General features: G+C 42.1%; 2 protein-coding genes across 2 annotated transcripts in view; both read left to right on the top strand.

Moving 5' to 3' along the window:
- Positions 1 to 10,782, top strand: part of POLG2 (DNA polymerase gamma 2, accessory subunit) — a 66,354-nt gene that overhangs the window by 46,809 nt on the left and 8,763 nt on the right. The gene's annotated exons all lie outside the window — the stretch shown is intronic.
- LOC133080153 (large ribosomal subunit protein eL34-like) lies at positions 3,214 to 3,591 on the top strand. The gene has a single exon (XM_061176027.1). The coding sequence runs from the start codon at positions 3,229 to 3,231 to the stop codon at positions 3,589 to 3,591; it is 363 nt and encodes a 120-aa protein (XP_061032010.1). The 5' UTR covers positions 3,214 to 3,228.

Below are 10,782 nucleotides of genomic sequence, written 5' to 3'. Positions count from 1 at the left end.
ATTGTGTTAAATGCTGGCTTCTAGGCCCCACTCCAGGCTTACTGGGGATGAAACCTGGGACTCTGAATTTTCACAAGGGCCCAAGTGGTCTCAGAGTCTCTAAATTACAACCCTGAAGTGGCTAGTGATTCACTTCTACCTGATCCAGAATTCTCCTGACTCTGCGAAATGGATGCAGAAGTGGATGCATATTTTGCTGTTGCCAGCCTGAAGTGGAGAGTGGGAAGGGGTGAGGGGTTCCCGAGTGGTGGGAGCTGTGATCAGGCTGGGCCACTTGGGTTACTGGTTCTTTTTTTTTTTTTTCAATTATTATTTTTAAATGTTTTGACTGCTCTGCGCGGCTTGTGGGATCTTTGTTCCCCCGACCAGGGATTGAACCCAGGCCTCCGCAGTGAAAGTGAGGAGTCCTAACCACTGGACCACCAGGGAATCCTGGGTTACTGGTTCTTGTTGCCACTGAGGGTTGGCCCTGTAGGTCTCTTGCATTCCTGTGGACAGATGTCCTCTCTGTGGGGGACACAGAGGTGCAGGTTCTTTCAGATCATCCAACCTCCAGTATTAACTCACTCCCAGTGCTCCTTTCTCGGGCTCCCCAGGTCCAGCCCGTGGTGGTCAGTCATTCCCAACCTCACACCTGGCCACCACTGGGGGTCTGAGCAGAGCCAGGACCTGCTGCCGTCACCCCCACTTCCTCCCTGTCTGGCTGCCACTGTCTGGAAGCAAATCATCTTATTTAGCCTTCAGTTCATAAAAGACCTTTATTTCCTTCTGACAGTAAAAGTTACTTCTCAGGCACCCACTCTTCTAACAAAGATGGCACTCAGTGCTTGACGGTGACTTCATACGGTGATATTGGTGGCAATTTCTTTCACTAAAGAACCCCACAAGTTTAATCTCGGGTGGGATGACCCTTAACGCCAGAATTTCTGCTAGAGGGAATCAGAGGTTTCGTTTTTGACATTTCCCAGGAGTATCTCATCCATCCTGGCCTGAGCAGAGGGTGGAGCTGGGTTCCCGAGAACTGTCATGCCCAGAAGATGGGGCGTCTTTAGAAAAGCTGACGTGTCTGGAGCATTTCTGTGTGTGGAACTTTTAGCTGGGGCAGGAAGCCTGCAGACCACAGCTTGGATACAAAGACAGCAAAGGAAACCAGAAGTGCTACTTAGAGCTGTTAGTAAACGTTGCTAGGACTATCTTAGCAAGGCCCCGGAAAAGGATCATAGTCTGTCAAAGGTTACACAACAAATCAGCTATGAAGTCTCAAGTGGAAAAAGAAAAAGTTCATCCATGGACCTAGCACATTCCTTAGGGCCCAAACCATGGCAAATCCACATTGTTATGGCCCACAATAGTTCACCATATTGATAAGCTTGATGACAATAAATATAGTCAAACAAACAGTAAAGTTAGGCTTTCTGTTGTCTAAGAGCTTTACACTGATAATCTCATTTAATCCTTATGAAACCTCTATGAAGTGTGCAGAGGTATTATTAAATATGTCACAACCAGTAGAGTAATATATAAGTCAATGCATGGATCAGATATTTAAAAATATATTCCACTACCCCTAGTTTATCTCTAAATAAACTAGGTTATGTTATAAAACTACTCAACAAGTGATATAAATTTTTGAGCAAATCTTTAATAAAATTATTCTCATAATTTCCAAAATTTTGTTGATGTTTAGAAATAGTTGGTATGGTCTTTTGAAACAGGGCTCACATTCCAGGATGATTGGACATGGGGAACTGCCTTGAATTTTTCCAGTGAATTCCTTGAAACTGGTGGCCATTGGATAATATGTAATCTCGATAAATTGAGAATTTCTCTTCGCACCAGTTGTTCCTGGTGTTAAATCCTCAATTCCTGATGAACAAAAACAATGATAAAATTTTTAAATATTCCAGCCCTTATAATGTTGTTTGAAATTTTTCTATATCCAAAATTTCTGTTATCTTATATTTCTAAATCACAAAAAATCATTTAATCCATTGGTTTAATTTCATTTATCCTTCACAGAACTTTACAAATACCATTTAGTAGTGTCAGGATTCTATAAATTTAAATGACTTTAGAATTCATTTATTTTCACTTTTGCCCTCAAATAACAAATGTATTTTTATATCATAATTTATTTTAAAGTGTTATATTTTCTCTTGGAATTGATACTTTATTTTGTTTTGTTACAAGAAGTCATGCCATATTTCTTCATTGTTATAGCATCTTCCACTTCTCTTTCATTTATCAAATTAACCTTGTAAATCTGAAAGTATTAAAATCTCCACATGATAATAAAACTATAGATTTATAATAAAAAAAAATTCCACATGAAAAGATGTTCAACATCACTAATCACCAGGGAAATGCAAATCAAAACCATAATAAGATATCTCCTCACACCTGTCAGAATGGCCATCATCAAAAGGACAACAAATAACAAGTGTTGGTAAGGATGTGGAGAAAAGGGAACCCTCATGTACTGTTGGTGGGAATGTAAATTGCTGCAGCCACTATGGGAAACAGTATGGAGGGTCCTCAAAAAACTAAAAATAGAACTGTCATACAATTCAGCAATTCCACTTCTGGGTATTTTTCCAAAGAAAACAAAACAATAATTCAAAAAGATACAGGCACCCTTATATTCATTGCAGCATTATTACAACAACCAAGCTACAGAAGCAACCTAACCTGTCCATAGACAGATGAATGGGTAAAGAAGATGTGATGTATATACACAATGGAATATTACTCGGCCATAAAAAAGAATGAAATCTTGCTGTTTGCGACCAACTGGATGGACCTAGAGGATATTACGCTAAGTGAAATAAGTCAGACAGAGAAAGACAAATACCATATGATCTCACTTATAGAATATAATATTACAAGCCAATTGTACTTCAATTTAAAAATATAAATAAATAAAAGTATTAAAATTTCTGTTAGAATATCCCTAATTAAGCATAAAACTCCCTAAAATGTTTCGTCTTCCGAAGATTTTACCATTTCCGTTAAAATGAACAGGCAAGACTTCATAGTTTCCAAACTGTGCGTCTGTAGCACTGCAAGTTCTCCATAAGGTCCAATGGCGTTCCAGTTTTCATTGTCTCAGTTCCCAAGTCTTGAGATATATTACTTAATTCTCTCTGATGTTTATTTGATGAAAGAAGGTAAATTAAAAGTTTGTCAGGCTTCTTCCTCTTCCAGGGATGGTATCTAGAGGCATTCAGGATGGTCCAGCATTTGACATGCCGTCATAGGCTGTTCCATGATACAGCCTCTAACAAAACCAGGCTGTCCCGAACCCCTGGTAACAGAATTGTTTACCTTTATACTAAGAAGGTTGGGAAAGCACCAAAATTCGCATGTGGCGTGTGCCCAGGCCGACTTCGAGGAGTTCGTGCCGTGAGACCTAAAGTTCTTATGAGGTTGTCTAAAACAAAAAAACATGTCAGCCTGGCCTATGGTGGTTCCATGTGCGCTAAATGTGTCCGTGACAGGATCAAGGGTGCTTTCCTCATTGAGGAGCAGAAAATCATTGTGAAAGTGTTGAAAGCACAAGCATGGAGTCAGAAAGCTAAATTTAAAAAATGAAGCTTTGGGACTTCCCTGGTGGCTCAGTGGTTAAGAATCCACCTGCCAATGCAGGGGACACGGGTTCGATCCCTGGTCCGGGAAGATCCCACATGCTGCGGAGCAACTAAGCCCGTGAGCCACAACTACTGAGCCCACGCGCCTAGAGCCTGTGCTCCACAATAAGAGAAGCCACCGCAATGAGAAGCCTGCGTACCGCCACGAAGAGTAGTCCCCGCTGGCCGCAACTAGAGAAAGCCTGCGCGCAGAAACGAAGACCCAAAGCAGCCAAAAATAAATTAAAATTACCAAAAAAGAAGCTCTTTTGAGTAATTAAAAAAAAATTTTTTAAGTTTGTCAGGAAAATACTTTAAGAATGACATGATTCACATCTTTAATTACATCACTCAGAGGTGACTATAGAGGGTTTGACACCACCTGTCTGAGGACGGGTTCCTGAGCAACAGAGCCTGAGATGGAATTCTAGAGCATGTGATTTACCGAGGGAGTGATTGAAGGAGAAGGGAAAGGCACTGGCATGTAGAACAGGACACGGGAAGCAACTAAGCAAAGACGAGGGTTCAGCTGAACTTGACGCACTGTCTGCTCCCATGGGGTGATGTGGGGTGTGAGTTGTGCCATGGGGTTTGGTCCATCTTGTGGCAAGGGAGCTAGGTTTTTACACCTCCCCTCCATTGTTCAGTCATGATCATGGGCCTGGGGGGGAATGTGCCTAGAACCACTCAGGCATCTCTGGACAAGCTGTCCTCCAGAGAGGATGAGCCACTCTACCCAGTCCAGAGGAGGGGAATGGGGCCTGCCCGACAGCGCTTGTCTAGAAACAGTTTCTAAAATCTTGGCTGAAACTCCAGATTTCCCAGACTTCCTCTTTACCCTGCTCTAGTATTCCTGCTCTGTACAAAACCCGGTAAGGTTTTCATGAAACATCATGGAAACCATGTTTCTCAAGCACGGACAGTAACATTTGGATATAGTATTTCACATGTTCCTTCCCCTTTAAGAGATGAACAAAAACAAGTAACTATTTTTGAAGACTTGAATTTTACATTTTAATTTAAAAATACATGTTAGGGAAATAGTTTCAAAATTTGTTTTCTTATTTCAATAGTTACATTTTACAACAAGCAGGACCATTAATTTAGGTCACAGTGATACACCCATGCTTTTTTATTCTTTTTTGAAATTCATTGATTTCATGTCTAAAAATACTTAACTGTTTAAAACTGTACACTAAATTGTGTTAAAAATTCTGATAGAAGTTTCTGAATATTCTCACTTGCTTTATAGATATAATTTTGATTTTTTACGTTTCCAGAATTTTTATTATTTCAAATACCTACGTGAAACAGATTTAAGGTATTCTTTTCATTATTTTGCTCACTGGGTTTGTAGAATTTATCAGAGCAATGAGCTTTGCCAGAACAAGATTACCATTCTGATGAAATATATTTAGTATTTTCAATTTTTTACATCATAACTTCTGAGCCCCATTTGTTCACCGCACAATTTTTTTTAAAAATTTATTTTATTTATTTATTTTTGGCTGCGTTGGGTCTTCGTTGCTGCACGCGGGCTTTCTCTAGTTGTGGCGAGCGGGGGCTACTCTTCGTTGCGGTGCGCAGGCTTCTCACTGTGGTGGCTTCTCTTGCTGTGGAGCACGGGCTCTAGGCACGCGGGCTTCAGTAGCTGTGGCACGCAGGCTCAGTAGTTGTGGCTCGCGGGCTCTAGAGCGCAGGCTCAGTAGTTGTGGCGCACGGGCTCAGTTGCTCCGCAGCATGTGGGATCTTCCCAGACCAGGGCTCGAACCCGAGTCCCCTGCATTCGCAGGCGCATTCTTAACCACTGCGCCACCAGGGAAGCCCCCGCAGCACAACTTCTGAGTCCTGTTCATATTTTTTGTTAGAATAATTAAATTGGTTTTCATTCCAGAAATAGAAATCATTTGCTTTATTTTGTACTGCTTCTTGTACAGTGTAAAAAGACATTCTGGGCTGTTCTGATTTGAGCAGAAGATGTTCTGGGCTACAGTTCACTATTCATTTCATTTCTGATTTGTTCCCACAGATTCTGTATTTGGTTGAATAGTGACGCCTAGACTTCATTCCCACCCAGAACCTTAGAATGTGAGCTTATTTGAAAATGAGGTCTTTGCAGACATAATTAGTTAAGATGAAGTCATGCTGGTATCCTTATAAGAAGGCAGCTTTGTGATTCATCGTAGGGGTTAGGGCTGGCAGGGACTCTGATAATTTCCTCTTGTTCTCCAGTTCTCCTGCATCAAGATGGCTGGGCTGCTGCTGAGGAGGGGTCTCCATCCCTGGGCTCTGGAGGGATGTCAAGTGACCCCCTACCCCCTCTCAGGGAAAGGGGGTGCTGAGGATTCTGGGAAGATCCAGTCAGTTCACAGGCCAGTTGCCAGCCTCACCCTCCTTGTCCTGATTCTTCTTGGGACTTGCTCTACCTGCCCACAGCTGTGAATAGTGAGCTTTGGTGTCCATTCCTGGACTGGGCTGGTGACCTCCCAATTGTGGGGGTCACCACTCAGGAACAACACCGTATGAATGGATTCACCAGGGTCTTTCTACCTCTTGGAGCTTGCTGTGCTCTCATCTAGAGTGTTTCAAGGACCAACGGGAAGGATCTAGCACTTGCTGAACATCTCCTGGCCAGGGGTCAGCCCATCAGATGGGCCAACTCACTCCATCTTCATAATAACCCTATGAGTTGTTCTGTTTCACAGATGGAAAAACCGTTCAGGAACAGAGCTAGGTCACCAGCATAGAGGCAGATCTGGAATATTAACCAAGATGCCTAGCCACACCGAGCTATGGCAGATTGTCGTTAGAAGACTAAACACGTCGCCCTCCTCCCCTACATGATCACTGAGGGGATCAGAGGCCCACCCTCAACAGAAAATTCACTTTAGCGTGTGTTTGACCCCTTATATTCTTGGAAGATATTTGCAGTGGCTTTTACAACACCAGCTAACATCAGAATTCCTGCATTCGCATCCAGAGCTGTGATGTGTAGACCTAGAATCTTCCCTCTAGAGCTACAATTGTGCAAAGGTAGGCGCCCAGGGGCATCCATGCAGTTTTTCCTGTACATGAAAAATTGCAGACACCTAAATGCCTATCAATTGGGAACAGGTTGTTTAAATTGTAGGATGTTTTTGACATTCTGTTCTTTTGTGAAACAGCTTTTTTGTGTGATGTAATTCACATACCATAAAATTTAAAGTATAGAGTTCAGTGGTTTTTAGTATATTCACGAAGAGGTGCAACCATAGCCACAATCTAATTTTAGAACATTTTTATTACCCTGTAAAGAAATCCCATACAAGATATTTTGGAGCCATTTTTTAAAAAAACGAGGTAGTTCTCTCTGTATTTAAATGAAAATATAAGCATGATGCGCAAAAGGTTAAAAAAAAAAGCACGTTGCAGAAAATATATAAGATATCCCATCTATTTATAATATATATCTAAACATTTTTTTTAATTAATTTATTTATTTATTGGGGCTGCATTGGGTCTTCGTTGCTGTGTGCGGGCTTTCTCTAGTTGCAGCAAGCGGGGGCTACTGTTCCTTGCGGTGCGCTGGCTTCTCATTGCAGTGGCTTCTCTTGTTGTGGAGCACGGGCTCTAGGTGCACGGGCTTCAGTAGTTGTGGTGCGTGGGCTCAGTAGCTGTGGCTCGCGGGCTCTAGAGCACAGGCTCAGTAGTTGTGGCGCACGGGCTTAGTTGCTCCGCGGCATGTGGGATCTTCCCGGACCAGGGCTTGAACCTGTGTCCCCTACATTGGCAGGTGGATTCTTAACCACTGCGCCACCAGGGAAGTCCTAAACATGTTTATATGTTTGTTCATTCATTCATTCATTCACTTATTTGTATATGCATAGAGCACTCTGTCTGGAGAAAGGAATGAGGAAGTTTTATTTTAAATACCTTTTATATAGCATTTTTATGCTATATATTTTATACAATATTTTTACATCAATGCTGTGTTTCTACTAGAAATAATAACCAAGGGTGAAATAAGCAATGAGGGTGTCCAAAGCTGATAAAGAAGTGTTAGAAGTGGTTGGTACAAATTTAAAGGTAAAAAAAATGATTTTTTTGTGTGTCTAACCTGATATTCCATTAGATGGTGCCATTGTAAAATTTCTGTAATTTCAAATGGGCCATGGAAGGACTGGGCACACCCATTAACTGTTTCTGCCCGTAAAGACTTATTATTGTTGTTGTTTGCTTTTCTTTTAAGTCACTTGAAAAAGAAAAAGAAAAAGAAAAAAGTTAAAGCCCCCTTCAGTAATACCCTATTAGTTCAAGCCAATGGGGGTAAATGAAATGAGGTACTTATTAAAGGAATTTAATCATTAGATGAAAAATACTGTCAAATGCATGTAAAACGGGCACTTGGGGACAAGTTATTTTCTCTCAGTCCTGTAAAAATTCACCACTGATACTCTGATTACCAGAAGTGCAAAATGTTGTCTGCTACTGTGGAATTTTCCATATTCCTGAGCAGGCTGGGATTCCTACCTTTTCTCCAACGACAACTCCTCCATTACTTCTCTTTCCTAAATCTCATTACTGGGAAGATTTTACCCATATAGTAATAGCATTTACTAAGTAGTTAAAGGTTTTTCTGTTTTGTATTTATGTATGTATGTATTTGATCAATTGAAGTTCTTAATAGACAAAGGGACAGCCTTTCTGGGTTGATATAATTCCAGCCAAAAGCTGGAGGAACTTGGAACTGGGTGGTAGAAGCAAGGGCCCTGGGGCCGGCCCCTGACCAGGCTGGCACTGTGGGCAAGTGACTATAGCTGTACCGAACTCATGGGACTGAGCCACAGTGCATGTAAATCACATGTCGCACTACAACAAACACCAGTTACTATCATCAGCATTTCATTCAGCAGGTGCCGCCGTATCTTCAGACAGCCACTTGGATTCTCTTTCACTGACCTACCCATCGCTCACCCCGGAACTCACAAGTTGAGCACTGTTGGCCTGGGTTTACCTCTGGGTTGACAGTTACGATGCTCACAAGTGCTTCTCTTCCCTGCTTGAAATGCCCCAAATCACCTTGTTTATATTGTTGGTGAGCTAAGTAAGGGGATTTTTAGTTTTACAGGTTTACAAACCATTACAGAAGCATCCACCTTTGGGGGCCAGTTTTCGTGAAATCCTCGGCACTGAAATGGTACCACAGAAGTAAAGAGCACAGAGTGGAATGTTGATGAGTCCTCTTAATTCAGAAAAGAGTCAGTTTGCAGATCTCAGATGGGGTGAATCTGAAGAACAAATTACGGTAATTTTGACAGTTGGTCAGAATTTGGTACCGGGCTTGCTTACAGCCAGACCTACCAGCAGGTGGCTTCATCTGTACTAGAGATGGGTACAAATGTGCCAGTTCTAAAAAGGGAACAGGCTCTTACCGGATCGCAAAATGCAATTCTGTATACAAACCCCATAGATATAGGAAAGTTAATTTTATTGGAGGAGGTGAAAAAAATTCTCTCCCGTAAGAGGGAGAGAAGAGGAATTGTTCTCTTTGCTTTTAATGGTATTAGTGTGTGTTGTGTGTGTGTGTGTTGGCAGGTAGGTGCATACTAGGCTTACGTTCTTTAGACGGTGACCTCCTTAAGAGCAGGGAAGTGTCGTACTCATTGCCCCCCACCTCACCCACCCAGCCTGTACAGGGCATTCAGTGCCCACCCAGCTGATGAGAGTTGAATTGCTGGGTAGCAATTAGCAAGGAATGACTTTAGTGTTTGGAGCTCCCAGCAAGTGGAGGCCTGCTCCAAACTGCAAACTCCCTGGTTTGCCCTACGGTGTTTCTCGCCCTGAGGTCTTGCCCTCTTTCAGGCCCCAAGCCCCAGGAAAACAAAGCTGTAGTGACTGTTTAGATTTCCTATACTGGTGATTTCTATGGGTTCCTGGGCTGGTGGGTTTTTTGGGGTTTTGTGTGTGTGTGTGTGTGTGTTTTTGCCAGGGGTGAGAGTGGGGAGGGAATGGAGAGGGTGTCCAGAAGGAAAAAGTGTACTTTTCTTTAAGCGCCAACATTATTCTAGGCACTGTGTTAAATTTAGTAGCTAAGCATAATTTACATGCCATAAAATTCATGCATTGTAACTGTATACTTCAAAGACTTTTAGTTAGGATGTGGCGATCCTAACTGCTAGGATGCCCAGTTAAATTTGAATTTCAGGTAGACAACAAACATTTTTTTAGTGTAAGTATGCCCCCATAGCAATATTTGGGATACACTTATACTAAAAAGATTATTTGTTGCTTTTTTGAAATTCAGATTTAACTGAACAGCCTCTATTTTTATTTGCTAAATTTCAAAACTCTTCGTAAATATATAGAGTTGTGCAACCATCACCACAATCTGGTTCTAGAACATTTCCATCACCCGGAAGTTCCCTCTTGCCCATTTGCCGTCAATCCCTAATCCCTCCCCAAGTCCCAGGCAACTACTGGTTTGCATTTTGATTTTATAGATTTGAGGAAGACTGGGGTGGGGGTGGGGGGTTGTTTGGTTTTTTGTTTGTTTGTTTTTGTTGCTGTTTTGTTTTGCTGCAGAAAGCTTTGTTCTTTCTATTTGGTCCAGGGCTTGGAAGAGGGCTCCAGGGTGATTAAAAAACTGCCTAATAGCTGCAGAGAGAGGCTTCAGCTGTTACACAATTTAGTTTAAACTCTTTACGTATTTGCATGAAGAGTTTGGTTTCATTCTTCCTGAAAGTGAAACCACAGAGAAGACTGGCCACCCCACATGGGCTTTGGTTTGTCTTTTGCCACACACCTCACAGTATGCTGTGGTAAATTCTGTGAGACCCAGAAAGCAGGCCTCTGGGGTGCAGTTATGTGGATTATTTGAATCTCTCCGTGTTTACAGACCACTTGGGTAACCCACCTGTGGTGAAGGCTGAGAGCCGCCTGGCCCTGAGAGGGAGGCCTTTCCAGGCCCAGCCAGGGCAGGGCAGGAGGAGGCCCAGTTAAATTTGAATTTCAGGTAGACAACAAACATTTTTTTAGTGTAAGTATGCCCCCATGCAATATTTGGGATACACTTATACTAAAAAGATTATTTGTTGCTTATTTGAAATTCAAATTTAACTGAACATCCTGTAAGTTCAGGCGATCTGAGGGGCCATTCAAGGACACTGCACGCTACACT

Source organism: Eubalaena glacialis, chromosome 19 (genome assembly GCF_028564815.1).
Source record: "Eubalaena glacialis isolate mEubGla1 chromosome 19, mEubGla1.1.hap2.+ XY, whole genome shotgun sequence".
Lineage (NCBI taxonomy): Eukaryota > Metazoa > Chordata > Mammalia > Artiodactyla > Balaenidae > Eubalaena > Eubalaena glacialis.
The sequence above is the reverse complement of the archived record's forward strand: the minus strand, read 5'-3'. Positions and strand labels throughout refer to the sequence as shown.